Source organism: Pseudophryne corroboree, chromosome 6, assembly GCF_028390025.1.
Source record: "Pseudophryne corroboree isolate aPseCor3 chromosome 6, aPseCor3.hap2, whole genome shotgun sequence".
Lineage (NCBI taxonomy): Eukaryota > Metazoa > Chordata > Amphibia > Anura > Myobatrachidae > Pseudophryne > Pseudophryne corroboree.
The window spans coordinates 298709162-298734997 of record NC_086449.1 but is presented as its reverse complement, the minus strand read 5'-3'; the positions used below and the strand labels follow the sequence as shown (position 1 = coordinate 298734997).

The 25836-nt window shown below is 43.9% G+C and overlaps 1 protein-coding gene across 1 annotated transcript in view; it reads right to left on the bottom strand.

The window, feature by feature from the left end:
- LOC134932100 (tetratricopeptide repeat protein 24-like) overlaps nt 1-25836 on the bottom strand; it is a 270982-nt gene that overhangs the window by 186092 nt on the left and 59054 nt on the right. The window contains exons 2-4 of the mRNA XM_063926170.1: nt 19291-19964; nt 14191-14406; nt 11312-11440 (exon numbers count right to left, since the gene is read on the bottom strand). Coding sequence (XP_063782240.1) covers nt 11312-11440; nt 14191-14406; nt 19291-19948 — 1003 coding nt within the window. The 5' untranslated portion in view covers nt 19949-19964. The remainder of the gene's footprint in view (nt 1-11311; nt 11441-14190; nt 14407-19290; nt 19965-25836) is intronic.

Sequence of the window (25836 nt, the reverse complement as noted above, 5' to 3'; positions counted from 1 at the left end):
CTCAGGTAAACAATGGAGATGGATGGATTGGATACTAGTATACTATATATACAATTATGGACGGACTGCCACGGTTAGGTGGTATAAAAAAACCACGGTATAAAAAAACCACGGCATAAAAAAACCACGGTATAAAAAAACCACGGTATAAAAACCACGGTATAAAAAAACCACGGTATAAAAAAACCACGGTATAAAAAAACCACGGTATAAAAAAACCACGGTATAAAAAAACCGCACTGTACACTGGTTGATAAAGAGATAGTAGTATACTCGTAACAATTAGGATGACACTATGACGGTATAAAGAATGAAAAAAAAACCACGGTTAGGTGGTAGGTATATAATAATAAATAATACAATTCTGGTCGGACGGACTGCCTGCCGTGTGCCGACACAGAGGTAGCCACAGCCGTGAACTACCGCACTGTACACTGGTTGATAAAGAGATAGTAGTATACTCGTAACAATTAGGATGACACTATGACGGTATAAAGAATGAAAAAAAAACCACGGTTAGGTGGTAGGTATATAATAATAAATAATACAATTCTGGTCGGACGGACTGCCTGCCGTGTGCCGACACAGAGGTAGCCACAGCCGTGAACTACCGCACTGTACACTGGTTGATAAAGAGATAGTAGTATACTCGTAACAATTAGGATGACACTATGACGGTATAAAGAATGAAAAAAAAACCACGGTTAGGTGGTAGGTATATAATAATAAATAATACAATTCTGGTCGGACGGACTGCCTGCCGTGTGCCGACACAGAGGTAGCCACAGCCGTGAACTACCGCACTGTACACTGGTTGATAAAGAGATAGTAGTATACTCGTAACAATTAGGATGACACTATGACGGTATAAAGAATGAAAAAAAAACCACGGTTAGGTGGTAGGTATATAATAATAAATAATACAATTCTGGTCGGACGGACTGCCTGCCGTGTGCCGACACAGAGGTAGCCACAGCCGTGAACTACCGCACTGTACACTGGTTGATAAAGAGATAGTAGTATACTCGTAACAATTAGGATGACACTATGACGGTATAAAGAATGAAAAAAAAACCACGGTTAGGTGGTAGGTATATAATAATAAATAATACAATTCTGGTCGGACGGACTGCCTGCCGTGTGCCGACACAGAGGTAGCCACAGCCGTGAACTACCGCACTGTACACTGGTTGATAAAGAGATAGTAGTATACTCGTAACAATTAGGATGACACTATGACGGTATAAAGAATGAAAAAAAAACCACGGTTAGGTGGTAGGTATATAATAATAAATAATACAATTCTGGTCGGACGGACTGCCTGCCGTGTGCCGACACAGAGGTAGCCACAGCCGTGAACTACCGCACTGTACACTGGTTGATAAAGAGATAGTAGTATACTCGTAACAATTAGGATGACACTATGACGGTATAAAGAATGAAAAAAAAACCACGGTTAGGTGGTAGGTATATAATAATAAATAATACAATTCTGGTCGGACGGACTGCCTGCCGTGTGCCGACACAGAGGTAGCCACAGCCGTGAACTACCGCACTGTACACTGGTTGATAAAGAGATAGTAGTATACTCGTAACAATTAGGATGACACTATGACGGTATAAAGAATGAAAAAAAAACCACGGTTAGGTGGTAGGTATATAATAATAAATAATACAATTCTGGTCGGACGGACTGCCTGCCGTGTGCCGACACAGAGGTAGCCACAGCCGTGAACTACCGCACTGTACTGTGTCTGCTGCTAATATAGACTGGTTGATATTTAAAGAGATATTAGTAGTATACAACAATACTATACTGGTGGTCAGGCACTGGTCACCACTCCTGCAGCAAAAGTGTGCACTGTTAATTAATATAATTGTACTCCTGGCTCCTGCTAACAACCTGCAGTGCTCCCCAGTCTCCCCCACAATTAATTATAAGCTTTTAATTTATACATTGATGACTGTGCAGCACACTGGGCTGAGCTGAGTGCACACAGACTGAGTCACACTGTGTGACTGACTGTGCTGTGTATCGTTTTTTTTTTCAGGCAGAGAACGGATATAGCAGAGAGAAGTGAACGGATATATTATATTAAATAAAAGTTAACTAGCAACTGCACTGGTCACTGACTGTGGTAAACTAACTCTGTCTGCGACTCTGCACAATCTCTCTCTATCTAATCTATCTATCTCTATTCTAATGGAGAGGACGCCAGACACGTCCTCTCCCTATCAATCTCAATGCACGAGTGAAAATGGCGGCGACGCGCGGCTCCTTATATAGAATCCGAGTCTCGCGAGAATCCGACAGCGTCATGATGACGTTCGGGCGCGCTCGGGTTAACCGAGCAAGGCGGGAAGATCCGAGTCGCTCGGACCCGTGGAAAAAAAAGTGAAGTTCGTGCGGGTTCGGATTCAAAGAAACCGAACCCGCTCATCTCTAATATATATATATAATTATAAGCATATATATAGTAACTGTGCATATGTATTGTATGGACTATATTAACACTGGGGAGCCAACTTGCACGAGCAGGCTGGAGAGACTCATGGAAGGAGCCCCCGCACCAGCTAGGAGGGTGTGTGATCGCAGACTGCTGGAAGAAAAAAAAAACGGTTGGAGCGGTTGCAGGGGACAGTTAGCCCCGCAGCAGCGGGAGAAAAAAAGTCGGAGGTTACCTGGAGAGAGAGAGGGACACTGCGGGACTGATCCGGCGTGGTGCTTGAGATCGGAGCTGGGAGAAGAAATTCTGCAGAGCTGGGGGAGCGCCGCTGATACGAGCGATTCCCGACCTGTAGTAGTGGTTGGAGGATGGCTGAAGGCGGGGCAGGCTCCTGATTCCCCTCAGTTGGCCCGGCTGGAGTGACGGCTGGCCGGGTCCACCCCTAAAAGGAGACTCATCGCTACCGAGTGCAGCTGGGATCCACTGGCCAGCAGGAGAACAGACTAAAATACACAGGCAGCCAGCGCAGCTCCAGGGGAGATGAACAGTCAGCTTAAACGGTGAGTGCCAACCCCTCGCCCTCACATCAGCTCAGGGAGGCAGAGACAATTTAATTGCACATATCCATCAGCTCCGAGAGGCAGAGACAGTCTAAGTGCATAAGCACCATCCCCATCACCTCCGAGAGGCAGAGACAGTCTAAGTGCATAAGCAGCATCCCCATCACCTCCGAGAGGCAGAGACAGTCTAAGTGCATAAGCAGCATCCCCCATCCACTCAGGGAGGTAGAGACAATATAAGTGCATCAGCAGAATACCCCTGTGGCCAAGTGACACCAAAGTCATCCCCCCATCCAATCTGTCAGCTCGCGCCGGCTACTATTAGGACAATACGGACGTCACGCAGTCCCCCCTAGGGGGATGGATCGATCGTAGCGATTGATCAGGTGCAGAGTATCGTAGACTCCACGCCTTCCCCTTTTTGGGTGTTTTAATATCCTGCCTATAGTACTCCAGGGGCTGAGCCTGTATTCCCCGGAGAAGAGGATCAGAGAGCAGTTAGTGTAGCAATTGCTAGCAGGCTCAAGGCACCAATACCTCACAGTGAAGGGACTGCTAAATTAAGAGGAGCGTCACTTGGTAGCAATTGAAGCCATCTGACAGGGATAACAGGATAGTCATCCTTCTACACAGAATACCGACCCTTTTTAAACTGCCAGCTACTCAGTTATTAACTTTACCACACAATGCTAAACCTAGACCCGCAATTACATATATAACCACTTTATGGAGATTATAGGCTAATGCGACAAGCATCCACCCGGGGCATCAATATTACTCCGGGTCTCTCTCTGGAACTAACTTCATATTAGAGACTACTCACCGTCAGGAATCTATTCATAGCCTCTTCTACTATGGGCCCCAACTGTGCACCAACGTGTTACGAACCTCCACTATTCGGAGGTAATACCCTTGCATTGGACTACCTAGTGTCAGGCAGACGTTCAGGCAGCAGGATGTGACGCTGGTAGGAGTAAGGCTCTGTTATAGTACTAATTGTTTTATTTATAACCGGTTCCCTACATTTTTTTGTACTGCATGCATGGGAAAGTGTATAGGGGTGGAAACTGTAGTAAAGTCACTGCTTATTATTATCTATAATTATCTGTAATGTGTTGTTACGTTGTACCCTACTCATTTTAACTTAACCTTGTGTGACTAACATTGTGTTTGGTGGTATAATAAATACTTACCGGAATACCCAACGTCCAGTGGAATACCTTGATAGGGAATCAGAAAACACCAATGAACCATCGGGGGAGACAAGGTAGGTGTTAACCTAATCCAAGAGCGAAGGGTAACCTTAGCTACTCTTTACTGGCTTTCCCAAGCAAGCCCTGAACTTGACTAGCGCTTGGGTGGAGGCACGCCTAATACAGCCCAACAAGTAACCCACTTAATATCGGGCCTAGAGAGGAAGAAAGGGTTACATTGGTTTTGCCATAACCGCTCGTGCTGGTTTTGGATCTGCATTTTTTTAAAAAAATCATAAAAACAGCTAAAATAACAGAATGTGTTTTTTTCTTTCTTCCTGCAGTATTAGTAACCTCAATAACATTGGTTTCCACTAATTTCCAGTGTATTCTTAACACCTCACAGCTCACAATATTGGTTTTGTCCAGTTTAAGCCAAAAGGTTGCACCCAGGAAGCCTAAGGTGGAACGGCCATGGGCTGCTTCTGAATAATGTTAAAACTCTAAGTTCAACTAATGTGATAAACGTGTCTACAGTTGTATTGTCCTCCCACAGAGATAAGCAGTACTGATATAAGGATAGCTCCCTCTCACGATCTCCATTGCCGGCAGCGGCTTTGTGTACAAAGCCGTCAGACGGAGAGAAGAGAGAGAGAGCGGGGAGTCCCGGCGTCAGCCCGCGTACACGCTGAGCTCAGTGCGGCCAGCGGCATAGAGACGGGCGGCCGTTCTCCAGTGCTCTCCTGCAGTAGTGATCACAGCATCCCAAGTTACATGGTGCTGTGATCATAAAACATATAAGTTATGCAATAAGTATAATCCTCTTACAACCAATCAAAACTATCAGATAGGGAAATAAATAAATATAGAGGAAATACTATTGATGCTGAGAGACTATAATGAATTAGCAGTGTTATGCACGACTGCCTAATAGATATAATTTCTCTGAAGGGATGGAATTGTGAGGGTTATTATATACAAACTAACAGATTGCTTAAAATTCAAAATAAAACACACTTGATATGATGGGAAAGATCTCCTTTAATATTTAATATCTAAAGGATGGTGTGTTAATCACAGATAACTGGGCAATACATTACAGAAATAAAACTGATAATATTTAAGTAGCTATAATACATAAGAGCATATCTGCAAATGTTGTGTCAGTCAAAGATAACCAGTGGAGGAATTATTTCCCCTACATGAAGTACTAGCAGTGACACATCCTTGGAACAAAGCTAGCAACATACAACTAGCTACAACTTATAAGAGTAGCTAAATAGCTACAATTTATAAAAGTGTGTCTGTAAGTGTTGCAAAGGATAAGCAACAATACTGCTAGCTTGCTATACCCATCAAAAAAGTAGTTTATGGGACAATATCAATAAAAGACACAGCTACCTTGTTACAGGCAATATAGCCTTTATTTCAGTTGACACTTTGAGGGATCATCAGTCGGAAATTAGTAGTTTTTATTATCACATTCTGTTTTTCTTATTCACACTATATTTTAATATTTCACCAATTCCTTGATATTATAATTTTAATGCATATCCATTAAAGATTAGACATTTTAAGAAAATGAACAGTCTCTGTGGGGAATGCCTGAAATAGATCTGATGGCGTCTCATCTCAACAAGAAGTTCCCTCAATACGGATCGCGTACTCAGGATCCTCAGGCAACACTAATCAATGCCTTGACAGCTCCATGGCAGTTTCAACTGGGATATGTGTTTCCAACGATTCCCCTAATTCAATGCCTACTTCAACGCATCCGGCGAGAAGGCCTACCAGTCATGCTTGTAGCTCCAAGTTGGCCGTGTCGTCAGTGGTACATGCTTCTGCGCAGCATGGTAGTCAGGGAACCTTTCAGTCTATATCTGCGACCAGATCTTCAAGGACCCAGATTTAAATCGACTGGCTTTGATGCCATGGTTCTTGAATCCAACATTTTAAGAGCAAAAGGATTATCTCGGCCAGTCGTGAAAACGATGCTCCAGGCGAGGAAGCCTGTAACTTCTAGAATTTATCACAGGGTGTGGCTTATTTACATTGCTTGGTGTGAGAAATGCGGATTGGCACTGGACCTATTTAGAGTACCTCACCTCTTGTCTTTCCTTCAGGATGGACTCACTAAAGGACTATGGCTTTCCTCCCTTAAAGGACAGGTTTCCGCTTTTTCTGTGCTTTTTCAGAAAAGATCGGCTCTCATTCCAGAGGTCCAGACGTTTCTTCAGGGAGTGCTTAGGATTCAACCGCCGTTTGTTTCCCCGGTTCCTCCCTGGGACTTAAATTTAGTTCTTACGGCTCTTCAGAAATCTCCATTTGAACCATTGGAATCTGTGGAATTAAGGTTCCTCAAACTCAAGGATGTTTTCTTTTGGCCATTGCTTCGGCCAGACATGTCTCGGAGTTGGCGGCCCTTTCTTGCAGGCTGCCTTTGTTGGTTTTTCATGATGACCGAGTTTTTCGTACGAAACCTTCCTTCCTCCCGAAGGTTGTGTCGGCTTTCCACTTAAATCAGGACATTGTGCTTCTGGCATTTACTCCTTCTTCCTCCGGAAAGGATAACCATTTGGCTTTATTGGATGTTAGGGCTTCACACATTTATTTGTCTCGTACCGAATCTATTTGTCGTACAGATACGTTGTTGGTTTTGATTGACGCACTCTAATGGGGTTGGCCGGCTCCTAAAAACACGGTGGCTCGTTGGGTGACTTCGGTTATTTGACAGGCCTATGTATCTTCCAATGTTACTGTTCCTGACCCAATACTGGCTCATTCGACTAGAGCTGTTGGAACCTCTTGGGCTGTTTGTGGGGGTTTATCTGTCGAGCAGTTGTGTAGAGCAGTGACCTGGTCGTCCGTGCATACCTTCACAAAGTTCTATCATTTTCAAACTTTTGGTTTGGAGACTGAATCTGTTGGGCGTCATATTTTACAGACAGCTATGCCGTCTGTGTCTCCCTCCTCTAATTAGCTTGCTTTGGGAAATCCCATCAGTAAGTGTGCAGCGTCCCCCAGATGGATGAAAGAGAAATAGGGATTTTTGTTTCCTTACTGTAAAAATCTCTCTCTGATTCCGTCTGGGGGACACTGCGATCCCTCCCATATATTTGTCTGGTTTATTGGTTACATTCTGTTTTATCACTTTAGGCTTGGCTAAACGTTAAGTGAGGTGCTTGTTGATCAGACTGGTGATGGGAGGGGTTAGAGGGGGGATGAGTTAGTTTTCTATAGGTTCTGTGCCAAACTCCTCACCCACACACTCTAACCCATCAGTAAGTGCGCCGCGTCCCCCAGATGGAATCAGAGAAAGCGATTTTATGGTAAGTAAACCAAAATCTATATTTTTTTGTACTGAGCTTGTGTCTGAGTTGCAATGTGTATGCGTTCTGATGGATTACCAACAGTGGCTGCAATAAGTACTTGAATGCAGTGCGATTAACAGACAGGGAGCTATTGTGGGCGGCAACAGAAGATGACAAGTCAAATGCAGGTGTGTTGTGACTATTTCGCTGAGGTGTCTAAGCCTGCGACTATGACTGCGTAAACAGTGGAAAAGGCTCCAGGGGATTTTTGATGGGCTCTTCCACTTTCCATAGATGTCCTTGCTGTGGTAAAGATATTGCAAATGTTCATCACTGATCTTTTGCCAGTTAGAGCCTTTTGGCTTTGGATCCGACAATTTGCTCAGGAGCAATTGGTTAATCCCAAATGGGTCATAGTCATACTGAGGATTTTCCTCAGGATCAACGGGTTGTTCGAAACTCCTACTTACTCTGAGTGCAGCCACTAAAAATACCATAGTACAAGTATGGACTTGGCCAGGATTGCCTCTTTTCTTTGTCTTTAAGGAAAAACATGATTTATTTAATCAGCTGGATTGTCTGGAAGTTTTTTTTGGCTTAAAAATCTAGAGTTTCCAAATGTTTTAACATCTGGGAAAGTTACATAGCTATACTCCCATTGCAGTCACGACTGCTCGTCCAATGCCTTCATCCACCTCATTGTATTCACTGCAACTGGTATATAATAATAATAAGAACAATAACAACAACAACAATAATAATCCTCCTATATTCTTGTTGGGGGTCTCATAGTCCGCATGACACCATTGTTGTTGTTATTATTATTATGTAATTTATGTTCTACTTTGTGAACTTTGAGCCTTATTCAGGTTTGCTAACAAACTAAAAAAGCACACTAATGGACAAAACCATGGGGGTCATTCCGAGTTGATCGTAGCTGTGCTAAATTTAGCAAAGCTACGATCATCTTTCCCGAAATGCGGGGGGACGCCCTGCACAGGGCTAGCCCGCCCCGCATGTCAGTGCCGCCCCCGCAGAAGTGCAAATGCATCGCACAGCGGCAATGCCTTTGCACTCCAGGAGTAGCTCCCGGCCAGCGCAGCTTTAGCGTGCTGGCCGGGAGCTACTCCTCACTCCCCGGCCCGCAACGGCTGCGTATGACGTCACGCAGCCTCTGCGGCCCGCCCCCCCATTCGGTCCGGCCATGCCTGCGTTGGCCAGACTGCGCCTACGAAACGGCGGGCAAGCGCCGTCGTTTTGCCCCCTCCCGCCCATCGATCACCTCTGCCTGTCAATCAGGAAGAGGCGATCGCTGTCCTGCTATGGCCTTCGGTCGTCCGGCAGGTGCACTGTGGCACCGGCGCATGCGCAGCAGGGACCCTTTCGCTCTGCTGCGTTAAAACGCAGCGAGCGAACGGGTCGGAATGACCCCCCATGTGCACTGCTGAGAGAGTTAGATTTGGGTGGGGTGTGTTCAAACTGAAATCTAAATTGCAGTGTAAAAATAAAGCAGCCAGTATTTACTCTGCACAGAAACAGAATAACCCACCCAAATCTAACTCTTTCTGCACGTTACATCTGCCCCACCTGCAGTGCAGATGGTTTTGCCCATTAGTGTTATTTTTTGGTTTGCTAATAAACCTGAATAACCCCCTTTATTTCCTAATTACCTAAGTGTTTAGTAAATTAATTTTTTTACTTTTGCATGTTATGTATGAGCGCCATCTTTTAATGATTTTTTTAATACAGGTTGAGTATCCCATATCCAAATATTCTGAAATACGGAATATTCCGAAATACGGACTTTTTTGACTGAGAGTGAGATAGTGAAACCTTTGTTTTTTGATGGCTCAATGTACACAAACTTTGTTTAATACACAAAGTTATTAAAAATATTGTATTAAATGACCTTCAGGCTGTGTGTATAAGGTGTATATGAAACATAAATGAATTGTGTGAATGTAGACACACTTTGTTTAATGCATTCTGTGCTTAGATTTAGGTCCCATCACCATGATATCTCATTATGGTATGCAATTATTCCAAAATATGGAAAAATCCCATATCCAGAATACCTCTGGTCCCAAGCATTTTGGATAAGGGATACTCAACCTGTATGATATTGTACACTGGGTGTGATTCAGACCTGATCGATGGGCTGCTAATTTTGCTGTCCTGCGTTCATATAATCTCCGCCTCCAGAGGCAGTATATATTCGTCATACAAGTGTGCACTCCTATGTGTACGCCGAGCTGCTAAAATCCACTTTGTGCAGTCTCTACGCAGCCCAGGACTTACTCCTCCAGTGCGATCACAAGAGGCTGATCGGGGCCAGAGCTGACGTCAGATACGGTCCCTGAAAATTCTTTGGTAACCTGTGTTTTTCCGGACACTTCCAGTAAATGGTCAGTTGTCACCCACAAATGGCCTCCTCCTGTCATTCACCTTGCGAACGCCCATGCAAATGGATTTTTCGCACCATCCCGTCGCTGACCAGCAATTCCCTTTGTTGCTGTCCGACGCAAGTGCGCATTGCGGTGCATACACATGCGCAATTTGTACCTGATCGTCCGCTGTGCTAAAACACACATCAGTGATCAGATCTGAATCACCTCCACTGTCTGATTCTTTGCTCAAAACACGTTATAATCAATTAAAAAAACATTAAAAAAAAATGTCTTACTGTACTTCCAACAGACATTCTGAGCAAATATAGGTGGTGTGACCAATGTGCATCTGATGCTGCATTTCTGTATGCAGGTGATGGATTTGAGACACAAACTGTGGGCATCTCAGTGTGGCTGCTATATTTGCATATTTTTGCATATCTGCTGCGTATGGGATCGCAGTCATAATGTGATGTGATTTGTGTGCATCTCTGAATCAGGTCCTTAGTCTCCTCTAATTATTAATTATCTGCTGTAATTTATGTAGGTACAATTTTGCGGTAACATATTAGCAGCTTAGGCTGCTTTGGTCACTGACATTTAATAGCAATATTCCAAAACAAATATTTGTTTCAAAGCCACCAAGATTCTCCTACTGCAGTCATGCTCCAGTACTATAACCAGCAGCGGCTCCTAACACCTAGCTCCCAGTGGTCTGCATCTGGTTCATACTCAGCTATAGGGGAAGGTGGGTAGTAAGGAGCCAGACACACAGATCTGTTCTCTGTGGAACTTCTGCTGGCTTCCCTACAGCATTACACTCACTCTGGTGCCCACTCCCGGACTGGTCTCAACTCTCCAATGTGCACATGCGTGGAATCGCAATCCCGCACATGTGCACAAATCAGGAAGCAGGCTTCTAGGGACTGCATTTTCTGCAGGTCCTAGAAGCCAGATTTGGCTGACATTATAGCAGGGGAGTGACTAATGATTGGAAGCGCTCTCTCCACTAATTGCAGTCTGGTCTGTGCTAATTGCAGTCTGGTCTGGCAATCACCTAGGACTGCCTGTCCGTCTGATTAGCAGGGAGCGCTTCCAATTGGAAGCAACTATCCTGCTAGTCCACTACTTACAGCCTGTACTAGCCGGAAGGGGTGGTGGATTTTACTGGGCTACTGCAGCCCTGCAGCCCCTGGATAAAATCCGCCACTGACTATAACAATGTTGGCAACCAGAATTATACAGCATATTTACTGTACATGACTTGAGGCATGCTGGCTTTCATGACATCTTTGTAAAAGACTTAATTTCAGCCCAAATCAGGAAGGTAATTATACTTGTTATTGATAGAAATGGGTATGTACATATACTATAGCAGCGTTGACATGTTCAATAAAGTATTCATAACCTTACCTGCATCCACAAAAGCATGAAGTGCCTGCTGGTAGTAGAACTCTGCCATGTCATAGTTTCTCAGCTGACTGTAAGCAAACGCCAAGTTGCAGAGGCACTGTCCTTGTGCGTTTCTGTCTCCCAATGATCCTAAAATGCATCATAAAATCGTTGATGTGACATAGACCTACTCAGATAAATATGTCAGACATAGATCTGTTCTTACTGTTGCTTCAGTCGTGCCAAATAACCCCTCTTGGTGTGCCAGGTTCTATATGAATCGGCCTTGCTGAGGGTCTTTACACTCAAAATGGGCACCTATTTTTTGTATAATCAAAACATATAAAAGCAAAAACAACACTGATCAATTTGATTTGTGACATTTGTACAGATATATCCTCAAACATCTTTGCTGCAGGTGCGCCAAACAGCCACTCTCAGCACGCCAGGTCACGTGAAAATCTTTTAGCGTTGGCAACTTTTTTACTTTTTTTTTTTTGCCAAATTGCCTCTTAAGGTGCATACACACTTGCCGAGAAAATAATCGACGTTGCTCATTCTCACCCTTCCTGAGTGGCGTCACTCACTTTCTTGGCAAGTGTGTATGCCGCCACTGCTGAGCGATGCACAGCCCCTCAGGTCGTTAATGACCCTTGCTGTCAACCGGGCAGACAGTTCAATTTGGACTGTCATCCAAGAGCTGCCTGCACGGCCCAGCCGCTGCGTGACGTCACTGAGCAATATGGTCGTCATATCGCTCAGTGTGTACGCCCTTTCACTGACCGCCCCGAGAGAGGAAACACTAGGCGACGCATAGAGCACGTTGCCTAGTGTGTACCCACCTTTAGTCACAACCCAGTGCGACTAGGATGCATAAGGAAACTGTGCTGATTTGATATGCAACACTTGTATATCTGTGTGTTAGGGTGTGTACACACGGTGAGATTTTTTTCTTAAGATTTTGACTATATAGTCAAAATCGTAAGAAAAGTTAGTGCAGATCGCAAGGTGAAAGTCACCTTGCGATCCCGATGCGCGGTCCCGTCAGGTCGGCATCGCAAGAAAAGATAGACTGTGCAGGCAAGTCAATCCTTGCTAGATCGGTGTACTATCTAGTTCTTCTCACATGTCAATGACATCTCACATAAGCCAAAATCTCACATAAGCCAAAATCGTAAGCACACATAGTACAGATCTCAAGAAAAGTTAGTCAAAATCTGTCCTATCTGGCCTCCGGGGAGTTCAAGGGAAATCGCAAGTAAAAATAGGACATAGCAAGGATCTCACCGTGTGTACACACCCTTACTGAGTCTCTGAATCTGTATACAAAGTGCTACAATGTAGCAGCTGCAGCTTTTTTCAAATACAAGTTCTGTTCTGCTCTGTATGCAGACTCAGTCACACACAATATACACGTGTCATATATCACGTTAATCAGCAAAGTCTCCTCGTGCGTCCTAGTCGCACTGCATTGCAACTGAATGTATACATATTGAGGCTAGGTGTTTGAGGACACACCTGATTGGACAAAGGCAGCTTGGGTAAAAGAGAGTCTTGTGGAAAGAAGAAGGAGGAGCCAGGAGGTACTGTCTGGAGATGCAGGCTGAATGTGGAGCAGAGCTGGAGTTGGAGACAAGTGCCAGCTGCCTGGGTATGAGTAGTGAGTTGCTGCCGGGGAGCCAAGTGCCGTAGAGCGGATGTTAAGACGCTACAGCCGGAGACCGGACACCACCAAGCTTGGTGAGAGGTGCAGATGACTCAGCTATCTTGTGTCATTGAGGAACAATTTAGAGCCTGGTTCTACACCCCCCCACACACATCCACACCTGTCAGCAAGCAGCAGGGCTGCTATCAGAAAATGTGGGGCCCGGGACTGACAACATAGGCAGGGCCTCTCCCTCCCCCCAACCCCTGAAAAAAGTTAAATAAAAAGAAATATATATTAAGAAAAGAAAATTCTATGCAGGCATGAACCCCCTCCCCTCAAGTCTCAATCTGTGTATTTAAGGTAGGATTTTTTTTCCCAGACACCTCCAGATCTCATCTAATTTTTCTTTTTTTTTTCCTTTTCAGAGAACCTTATAAAAAAAAAAAATCTATTTATAAAATGTCTAAATAAAGATATATACACATGCATAAATATATGTGCCGCTGCCGGGAAGGCCAAGGATACTCATGCCCCTAACTGCCTGCCTCCGTCCCTGCTATTCTGCTGCTGTCCTCCGTCCTCCTACAGCTTTGTACAGTATTGAAAAGATCCCTCCCAAAATGGCCACCGCCTCAGAGGAGACAGTTATTAAAGATACTAGGGGGCTCCTCTAGTATCTTGAACTGTCTCCTCTGTGGCGGTGGCCATTTTGGGAGGGACATTTTGAATACAGAGCTGCTGTAAGTTTGGAGGACAGCGGCAGAGCAGCGGGGACGACAGGGGGATGGCGGACTCCTCTGCCTGCAGGTGTGTGTGAGGGAAGTGGGCAATTTCATAATAGGGTCCCAGGAAAGTTTTCTACGGCCCTGCACTTATCTCTATGAAACCTGCTTCAAAAGACAATATTTTTACAAGGACAATTAATACAAAATTAATTTGATTGAGATGAAGTAGAAAAGGTAATGAACAGAATCTTAATTTTCTTTAAATGTTTTTCAGGCTCATCTGAAAATCAGCAGCTTAATGTAATTTATAATACTATTTTGAGGATTGTGATGACAACATTCATTCAATGCATTCATTTCAGAAACTTAATTTCATCTTTAGTGCCAATACATCATTTTAAAACCATGGTGTTAAACATTGTTTATTGGCCAGTGACTCAAGAAAAGACTAAAGAGCTATTTAATGGAAATATCGATTGATTGCAAGACTGCTTTAATTAATACACATAATGAGTATAATACCTTACCATACATATCTGCTGCTTCGGCATGGCTCCTAAGTGATTTTTCATATTGGTAAAGAGCGTTGTCAACGGCTCCCAGGTTTTGAAGTAGTACAGCCATTTTTCTTATTGAAAATTGTTTCCCACTACACAAATTCATACTTTCCATAAAACACTTTTCAGCTTCACTAAAGCATTTCATTTCAGCATAGTGCAGACCAATATGGTTATATAGTGTTCCTGAAAAAATAAAGGTGAAAAAATAAAGCACCCTTGGACATGGGAACAAAAAAACTTTGAAGCTTTTAATTTTCTACAAAAGTAGGAGGCAGGATTAATAGATACATTTTAACGGGATGTAGTTATTTGTCCGGCGGTCAGGAGACCAACGGTCACATGACCTCACCCAACATCCCGACCAACAGGGACTAGCATGCCGACCAACAGGGACTATTCCCACTCTTGGTTGTCCACGACACCCATAGAGTAGGAATAGAACCCGTGGCGACCGGGATCCCGGCGTCGGTATGCTGACCGGCGGTCACACATACCACACCCATTTTAACAATAGCAGCTGCTATTCAAAACAGACTCTCTGGGGGCTGTATAAAGTTTTATAAAACAACTCACAAAAGAAAAGAACCAGCAACATAGATCATAGGCGTGCGCAGCTAATTTTATTAGGGGGTGCACCGCCGGAGGGGTGTGTCTAGCGCCGCATTTTTGGTGTGTCCAGCACCGGCCAAGGACATGTCTAGCACTATTTTACATTCTCTCAGTAAAATCACATGCTTAATCTAATTTTTCTCTAGTTCCTAATAATAAAGTAAATTAAAATGAAACATAATAGTGCGACCACTGGCCGATGCCGCTATGGCATAACCCAGAGTCCTCGCTGCTGCTGCACCCTATTGCTGCTCACACTTCCTGAACCTATCCCTGACCCAGTGGTGGAACAATATAGTGGGGGCTTAGTGCATATACATTCACCTCCCCCCCTCACACACCCCACCACTTGCACCCCCCAGCACCTTCACCCTGATTTTGAGTGGGCCACTCTGAAAAGTACAGGAGATTTAGGGGGCCCAACATTTAAGTTTTAATATAATACAAGTAAAGTTTAAAATTTACACATATGCCATCAGAGCCACATTTGCCTCTATCTATGCCATCAGACCTCAACTCTGCAGGACACCAGCATTTGTCACACATGTCCCCATGCTCACCAGCTACTGACAGTAGTGACCCATATTCACATTACGCCAGACAGTATGAGTCGAATTCACATTACGCCACACAGTATGAGCCGAATTCACATTACGCCACACAGTATGAGCCGAATTCACATTACGCCACAGAGCATGAGCCGAAATTCACATTATGCCACACAGTATGAGCTGAAATTCACATTACGCCACACAGTATGAGCCAAATTCACATACGCCACACAGTATGAGCTGAAATTCACATTACGACACACAGTATGAGCCAAATTTACATTAAGCCACACAGTATGAGCTGAAATTCACATTACGACACACAGTATGAGCCAAATTTACTTTAAGCCACACAGTATGAGCCGAAATTCCCATTACGCCACATAGTATGAGCCAAATTCACATTACACCACACAGTATGAGCCAAATTCACATTACTCCACACAGTATGAGCCAAATTCACATTACTCCACACAGTATGAGCTGAATTCACATTACCACACACAGTATGAAGCTGTTATTTTCCCTGGCTGGCCTGGCCAAATACAGTACGTTTCAAAAAAGGAAAGAATTAGATCTATAGGTGCACTCAGGGAACTACTGAGTGTTTGGCTCCCTGGCTTATATATTTATGTAACCTTTTTTCTTTTAATTTTTTTTCTCTGAGTGCACACACAGATCTCTTTTTTTTATTGTAACTTTACTTCATTTAGACATGTTATTTTATTCCCCCGGGCTGGCCTGGCCCCTCTCTTCCCTGCAGGAGTAGGTTGCAGCACTGAGCATTTCACACACAGACTTACTGCCTCAGAGACACACACTCCGAGTCCTCAGTGAACTTTCTCTCCTTCTCCCTCTGTTTTTTTCTGCTGAACATGTGTCCTCCGGTTCTGAGTCCTCATTAGAGGCATGCTGACCGTGATGCTGCGTGGTGGCCGCGGCACATGAGGATTTGAACGCCGTGAAAGAAGAGAGACTGAGCGCGGGCAGCAGGGACGGAAGGAGCGCGGTGTGACATCTTAACGTCACATCGCGAGGCGGAGCCAGGAGTATGCATCTATGTACCCAGTGCGCCGGCAGCCAATAGTACAGACAGAGCGCTGTGTCCGGCTGCGGCGGCAGGCGTCAGGAGGGTCGGGGCACAGGATGGTCATCGATCGCTGTGCTGCAACAGGCGTGGGGGGTGCCGTGCATTAGGGGGTGCCTGTGCGCACCAGGCACCCCCCGTGCGCACGCCTATGATATAGATGTGTAACTCACAAAAGAAAAGAACCAGCAATATAGATGTGTGTGTGTGTGTTAATAAATACATGTATAATATATATTATACACACTGTATATATGATAAACCCAGTGAATTCATGTATTTGGTGGATAGAGAATGTGTGTCTCGCCTCTCCCTTGCAGTCTGATACAGCTGAATGCATGTCAGTGATTAACTAGAGCACATGTGAAGAACTCTCTTATGAAGGCAGTCATTTAGTCTGGGTCATTTAGTAGATCTCTGTTAGATACTGATAGGGCTTTAGACATTTGCTGTGTGATGGTTACTGGTCATCGGTCATCCTGACAAAATAAACTGTAGTGGACAAGTCCTGAGTCAGTGTCTACAAGTGGTGCTAAGAGAATCTATTTTCCACTTCCCAACCCACAAAGAAACCAAAATGGAAAAAATATTAAAAATGCTTGTGAGTCAGCAGCAGATGATACATATGCAACAGAGGCAAGAATTGCGGTATGTAGAGCTGCTGCTGCTGCAATGCCAGCAACAACAGCTAGGTCCTAAGGAAGAGCCAAAGCTTCAGAAATGTCAGCTGATGATGGCATAGAAGTCTACCTCGCCACCTTCGAGAGAATGGCAAATAGGGCGAAATGGCCACCAGAAGTCTGGGTGGAGTAGCTGCTGCCATACTTATCCGGTGATGCCCAGCTGATTTATATAGACCTCGAGGCAAAGAGGCATAAGTGTACTTGAACATAAGGATTAGATACTTGATCATGACAGCGTTACCGCGCCACATCGCGCTTATTGCTTTCATTAGCGGCATTTCTCCAAAGAAACTCTGGTCAGGACTCTGGTCAGAACAAAGTTCAAAATACTGAGGAAGTGGTTGAAAACAGAGGAAAACACCATCGGATGGTGGAGTTGCTGGCAATTGACCACTGCATCAAGACTTTGGACCAGGTCTGCAGAAGTGGGTGATGCAGGCAGATCCCCAAACCTCTGAGGAACTCGTCATGCTGGTGGAGAGATTTGGAGCATTGCAACAAAATGGCCAAGCCCCTTGGTTTTGTTCCAAAACAACGCCTGGGCTTGATGGTGAAAAACCCTGTAGATAAAGAGGTGAAGCAGAGGCTGACTAAGTTAACATGCTTTCAATGTGGGGAACCCAGACACATCAGAATAGAGTCAGTGGACTGCTCCCTAGTCTAGGAGGCAGGGTCAATGTACTCAAGTTACAGTACTATGAGTATACCCCAGAAGAGCAATGGGTTATTTTGGGTAACCAGAATGTGGTCCTGTCCTTGATGGATACTGGTAGTGAACTTACACTGTTGTGGGTTCACTGATCCTGGCAGAGCTAGCACCTCGGTTGACAAGAGTGAAGGACCTGTGTATTCATGGAACATCTGAGGAATGCAATAAGACCCTCCTACTAGTCAACTTCATGAGCCAAACTGTATGGACCATGGCTGCAATAGCTCCTAAGCTGCCTTATGCACTCATCTTGGGACTTGACTTTGTTATTCCATTAAGTAAATGGACACTATGTCCAAAAATAAATACAATTTGAACTTAAATTTCTCTGTTATTCATGTTTAGGACATTGACTCCTAGATCTACCCTTGTACCATTATTATTATTATTATTAATATTATAATATTATAGTGTAATGTGAATGACACTTCTGGGTTAGACACTTGATCCTCTGGCGTTTCAGTAAGTATGTCTTCCCCATCATTAACCCACCTGCCCTCCAGCCTAACTCTAACCTTTCCCTGTAGCCTAACCCTAAACCTCCCTCTGGTGCCTAACCCTAATCCCCACCCTTCCCTCAGCCTTACCATAACCATTCCTCAGCCTAACCGTAATGTTGACATTCTGAGAATGTCAATACATTACACATTGACTGTCAACGTATTGACAATGTCGACACATTGTTGACATTACGAATGTTGACATTGTCATTATCACTCTTTTGACTACATCCGATCCCACTTGGGGTGACCTGGGCTACTTTTCTGTGTGTCAGAGCTTCCCAGTAGAAAAATTACTATTTTGGAGGTCCTGTCTGAATTTTTCCCTTACTTTCACAGATGCAATCTAATGTATTTGTAGGACCATCCCTTTCAAGGGTTATTTATTTAGATCACAAATCCAGTGTACAACAAATGATGCTATCAAAATCATTCCTTTCATTACTTACATAAGCAAAAAGGGGTCTATTTACTAAGCCTTGGAGAGAGATAAAGTGGACGGAGATAAAGTACCAGCCAAACAGCTCCTGTCATTTTTCAAACAAAGGGGTCTATTCATGAAGAAGTGAAAAGAGGAGAAGTGAGCCAGTAGAGAAGTTGCCTATGGCAACAAAGTAGTGTTAACGTAACATTTAAAAAGTGCATTCTATAAAATTATACAGAGCAGCTGATTGGTTGCCATTGGCAACTTCTCCACTGGCTCACTTCTCCACACTTTTCACTGCTTCATGAATAGACCCTTAAGTTTGGTAATAAATATCATTGTTAATAACATTTTTCATGGTAGCCACTTGCTGTGCTATGACTCTTTATAGATGGTATTCTACCTAGCATCTCCCATTTATTTCAAACAAATATTAAGAAATACAGTTTTTACTACAGAATGGCTGCGGCCCAAAACATACAATCTTTATTTTCTAGCACTTACCCAACAGTTGCTTGTCGGATACACCTTTCAGTGACTCAACACATGAATTCAATGTTTGGAGCACTTCAGTTTTGGAGAATGTTTGGGAGCTTATCATGTATTTAGCGGCCTCTCTCATGGCCATAGTAGCATCTTCCAGTTTCTGGCTCTTCAGGTATGAGTGACCTGCAAGTCTAAATGAATGTGCAGCAGAAGAAAGATCCCCAACAGTGACAAAACAGTACCCCAGCTTGATTAGGGCATCTGCAATACTGTTGATTTCAGTATAACTGTATTCATTGATTGCTCTTTCATAAAACTTCAAAGCTTTACCATATTCTTGCATTTCATCATATGCAGCCGCTATGTTAAAGTATAAATCTCCATCTCTGTCTTCCATGCCTGTGGTTCTCGATTTAACAAGACACTTTAAGGCTTTATGTGGTTTGCCAACACAAATATATACTGCACCAAGGTTAAATAGACATGATCTCTGAATTCTTTCATCCGACAGCTTGCAGGAAAGAATGAAAGCTTTTTTGAATGTTTTCAAGGCTCCACTTATGTCCTCTTTATTTAATAAGTCACTTCCCTCTTTACACAATGACTTTATTTTATCATGAACAGCCTTTTGGCATTTGGGTGAATTTGGAGAACTTGAAACATCAAAGGTAGCCATTGTGAACGATAAACACCTGCAAGAAGCATATGCAACATTGTCAGAAGCAAACTCTAAATTATGCATAATACAATTATGCTTTATTTCTGTTTGACAGTGTATAATATACTGTATAACACATATTTAGGACCAGCAACGGAAATTGGATAATGTTGAATTTGACATGATAATGACACAATTATCATATTCCTGAGTTTAGCCAGGATGCCCTAATCAGTAATCTGTATGGATTTGTTAATAGGAGGATAGTAATACAGGTGATCGAGTCCTAATAGAGATTCCTCACCACCACCACACCCCCTTACCTAGCAGGGTGCTCTTCTCCACAGCCCAGCTGATGCTGCTGACACTGAGCAGCCACAACAAACTGCTCTACCTGTGTGGGTGGGGGTAGCGATCCCACTGATCGAACATGCCCCCTTCCTGGATTCGCCTCTAGCTGGGGGGCTCACTGGGTCCAGTGTCGAAGTACTTTTTCTAAGGGGGCATTATCACACCTCCTATGATTACGCCCCCCCCCCCCCCTCCAATCTGTCCCCCCCTCCCCCCCAACCCAAAAAAAATAAAGAATTACCTGGACCCGGACAGGATCTCTACTGCCCTGTCCATAAAGGTGCATATACATGTCTGCAAGTGCTGTTTGTGGTGCATATACAGTCTTCATCCTCCACAGACAAAGCTATGCCCAACTCAATATCAGGCCCTGTGTTCCCATTCATCCTTTACTTCACATACTGTAGCAAATGTTTAGATAGATCACTGCCAGAAGGTTTAATAGGAAATAAAGAGAGGGAATATATGGGGATCACAGATGAATGACAGAAAAGGTAATGCCCAGTGAGGAGGTGATACTTGAGCTGGGTACACACTAAATGACATGCAAATGATACGATATTGATCACGATTTCTATTGAATTCCGTTAGAACCCCATTGGTGGGGTGGCGTCTGGACATGCCTGCGATGTCCAGACTGTGACCCTCCAATGGCGTTCTAATGTGCGGGGGGGGGCAGGCTGTGGCGGCTGCGTGATGTCACTTGCAGCCGCTGCGACACAGAACGCGGCGGGTAGCCGCCTGCCAGATCAGCTAGGCTGCGCAGGTAGGGAGCTACTTGACTGGTGTGAAAGCATCGCCGCCATGTGATGCTTTCGCACCCATGCGGGTGGGTAGGGCCTGACATGTGGGTGGGTAGGGCCTGACATGCGGGATCAGGTCTGAATCATTAGTCAATAGCAACAAAGCCTTAGTCATTAGCAACAATGTTAAAATAGAGCTGCATGTACATACGACATAGGATGTTGCTAATGAACCATGCAATATAGTGTGTACACACTGGACGATAAAACAAACTCGTCATTACAAATGGTCATTATCGTCAAATTCATTTAAAATGTCATCTAGTGTGTACCCAGCTTTAGGCTGGTTCTGATCACATTAGCCAAAAGGAAGTCATGTGAAAATAGCCCTAGGTCACCAATAGGGATGTAGTTATGTGATCGGTGGTCAGATCATCGCCGGTCACAATACCAGCACCTACATCCCGCCCCATCACTATCCCGACAGTTGGCATGCCAACCAACAGGGACTGCCACCGAGCCCGCAAGGGGCTTAGTTCCACTAGCTTCCCCCCGCCGGGCATCTCAATGCCAGGATCCCGCCGTCGGTATTGTAGCCACACATACCCAACCCCACCAAGAAGCAGGAGGGTTGTAGACACTGACTGAATGAAGATTTCTTTCTTGCACCATTAGTATTGTCATACTTCTTTAGTATCTGTAGAACATTTTATGGAAATTCTTAGATAAATTTGATTAAAAAAAACACTATAAATACAGAAATAATGGATTATTGCTTATATGCAAAAATAAGAATAAAACACCTACAGCAACAAACACTGCATTTGCTTTCAAGTGCGAAAATGTTATGTTATTAAAGCAGTAATGAAACTTATTATTTGCAATTCTTCATCAAACGTGAAGATATTTTTTCTGCCTTTGCTTCATTTTAAATTTATTCTGATCACTCATGTTATCGTCATTGAACATTCTTAAATTTGCTCTTCACTGATGTAATATTGGTGGAGAATTTGATCTAGAAAAGTGTTGAATTCAGCAGGACTATTGCACCCGTCACAACATGAGTTCTATTTCATCACTATTGCTTTATAAAATACTGTTTCCCATTTTTAATGAGATTGCCTAACTTAAACTCAGAGACAACCATAAAAAACACACCTCAAGTTTTCATTTCTAATTACTTTCATGTAAATTGAATTTTTGACATCCGAAAGCATTCCATGGACTGCAAAGTGTGTATACTCTATTCTGCGTGCAGATTCTGATGTGTTATTTGTTTCAGCTACCCAGGGAGCTCATTAGCTCCTCATTAAATATTTGATATAAACAGACCACATTTTATGCTGCTGACTCAAAAAGAGCCCATAACCATTCGCCAGTGAGTCATGTTTTGAGTCTCTGAGATAGGCTGTGTAAGTGGCTGCATAATTAACGTAATATAATTGATAAGAAAAATAAATATAAAAGCGACAACAGGTTTCATTGTTCCCATATGACTACATTTAATTTTGTCTCAACATAAAACAAAGCACTATAGTACTTGTGATGCATTTAGAACAGCTTATTGCAGCTCAATTTGCCTTTTAATACCTCTTCTTGCATTATGGGTTATCCCCAATGTATCATTTTGTTGCTGGTTCAGTTTGGCTCTGGTTAACCTAACGCAATGTGTGAGATATATAGAGATTGTTAGTATTTTGATGAGTCTGTAAATAGCTTTGTGGATAATGATAATCACTGGCGCTGTCTGAATTGTAGATGCAAAACAGGCTCCAAATACCTGGCTGTCCAGCTCTTAATCATATCATGTAATGTATAAATGCATAGTGATATTAAATTCTGGCTTCACACTAAATCAGATCAGCAGTTTCTCAGCAATTTGCTGGTAATTGATGAGTCATAAATCCTTTAAGATTTGTGGAACAGAAAATAAGTCTCATTGGCCCAAATGTATTAAGCCTCAAAAAGTGATTAAGTGGAGACGGATAAAGAGTGATAAATGACCAGCTAATCAGCTTCCTGTCTTTTTTAAACACAGTTTGTAACATGGCAGTTAGGAAGCTGATTGGCTGGTCATTTATCACTCTTTATCCGTCTCCACTTTATCACTTTTTAAGGCTCAAAACATGTGGGCCAAAGTCTGCTATACAAATATACTGTAAGCATATTGCATACAGATGCCAAATATTTGTGTACCCGGAGCTTATGCTGGGTACACACTATTCCAATGGATTCACTGACAGTCCAGCTGATTTGGTAAGTATACACTTAACAATTGGTTACTCAATGGAGTAAATTTACTAAAATGGGAGTTCTATTTAAGATGGGATGTTGCCCATAGCAACCAATCAGATTACAGGTATTATCTTGTAGAAGGTGCTAGAATGAGAAGTAGAATCTGATTGGTTGCTATGGGCTTAAATAAAACTCCCATCTTAGTAAATTTATCCAAATTTGTCAGGCCAGACATAACAATTGGGTGGGCATTTGAATTTGCCCGTCCATCTGTGACATCAGTATTGGCGATTCCTGTTGCCAGAATATGGAGTGGTTGGCTGTACACATAGCCAGACATGCCAATATATCTGCATAAGTTTAATGGTGAAAATGTATGGATGATCCCGCACCGGTCTGGTAAATCATTTATGAGATAGGAAAACCAAAATTGACAATTAAAGGGGAAAATCCTGATTAGAGTCAGGTTGGTGGTACACCCAGAGTCAGTGTAAATAGCTGGATTACAAAAGAGAAAAAGAAGAGTCTTGTGTGGGCGCACTGTTAAGTGCACCCACACAAGTCTTTTTTCTCTTGTAATCATGCCAAAATATCCGCAAGATGTATTGGCATTGGCTGTGCTTCAGAGCCAATCTCCTACAGTATATCAGTGAACAATGTCATTCGTTGACATATTGGGTATACACTCCACTGATGCACTACAGATATATATCATTCATCACTCGAAGAGGGGGATTCAATTATTTTCACCCCTTTCCACACTCATTCTGTTTCTGCCCTCAGGGACGTGGTATCATTATTTCAGCTCGCTACCCCTGGAGTAGCGAGGCACCCAACCCTTTACACAGTAAACCTGATTACTATGGGCGCAATATGCGTGATAATGGAGATCATTTTAGAAAGGAAATTGCGCGTGATATGTCATTTGAATCTCACCCAAACAATATATATTTCTAGTGTGTACACAGCTTTAGATTCTCCTGAATTCAAAAGTGGCTTTAGACCTGTGTGTGATTAGTGTTTATTAGGAGCTGTGTTTACCTCCCAAGGTATAAGAATTTATCTTGAAATTAAAGCTAATTTTCTTACTGCCACATAAATATTGAAAGCACTTAACTTTACCCATATGCCCCCAATTTACTCCCTCGCAAATAACAAGAATCTACATTTTTCATGCAGACACATTGCACCCCAATTCTGAGGTGGAACCAGAACAAAATGACGGGGGGGGGGGGTGGGGGGGGTGTTATCTGCTCGCACTGGAGGTGTTCCCAGAAAAGTGTGATTGGTCTTCAGACAAGGACATGCCCTTACAAGGGGCATGGCCACAAAGGGAATGTCATATCCTTATTGTTGGAAGAGGGTGATGCCATGTATAGGTAGAGGGTAACAGGAGGGGGAAAGTGATGGGAAGAGGGTGACAGGAAGCAGTCGATGACAGGGGGGGGGGTGACAGAGAGAGGCAGTGGTTGATGCCAGGGAGATGCAGTGGGTGGCGGAGAGAGTGACAGGCAATGGGTGACAGGGAGAGGTAGTGAATGACAGGGTGGATGACGCCAGAGAGAGGCAGTGAGTGACACCAGGGAAAGGCAGTGGGTGATACCAAGGAGAGGATAATAGGCATTGGGTGACAGGGCAAGGAAGTGGGTGACAGAAAAAGGTTGACAAGGAGGCTGTTGCCAGGGAGTAGAAGTGGGTGACACCAGGGAGTGGGTGACACAGTGAGGCAGAATGTGACAAGGAGAAACAGTGAGTGATGCCAGGGAGAGGCAGTGGGTGACAGGAAGAGTATGACAGCAGTGGGTGACAGCGAGAAGGTGATGCCAGGGAGAGGCAGTGGGTGACACCTGGGAGAGGGTGAAAGTGAGAGGCAGTGAGTGGTGCCAGAGAGAGGCAGTGGGTGACAGGGAGAGGGTGACAGCAGTAGGTGAAGGGGAGCGGTTGACTCCATGGAGAGGGTGACGGAGAGGGAGAAGCCATGGAGAGGGTGACAGCAGTGTTTGACAGGGAGAGGTTGACATCAGGGAGAGTGTGATGCCAGGGAGAGGATTACAGTAGTGGGTGACAGGGAGAGGGTGACAGGTGACGCTAGGGAGTGAGTGACAGCAGTGGGTGACAGTGAGAGGGTGATGCCAAGGAGAGGGCGACAGCAGTGGGTGATCGACAGAGGGAGACAGCAGTGGGTGACAGGGAGAGAGTGACAGCAGTGGGTTACAGGGAGTTACAGCAGTGTGTGACAAAGATACAGTAGTATCATTTTTTTACCTGGGACCAGAATTGCAGCGCATGGATGGTGGCTCCTCCTTAGATTTAATGCCAGGGATTGTCACGAGATCATAAAGTCAGCTCACCAGTACTGACAGCATGGCTATCCTCAGTAAGAAAGCCGGCATCAGAGCAATTCAGAGAGGAGAGGGGATCACGGCCCCTCATTCCCCTCCAGGCGAACCACACTCAGACAGCAGCTGTCTGCTGCTCTAAGTTACTGGATGATGGGTGTTCAGCAGCATACAGTATAATGAGTCAGTCTAACTCATTGCAATGCTATGGGGCCCTTTCACTTCGGTGAGCCCTGGT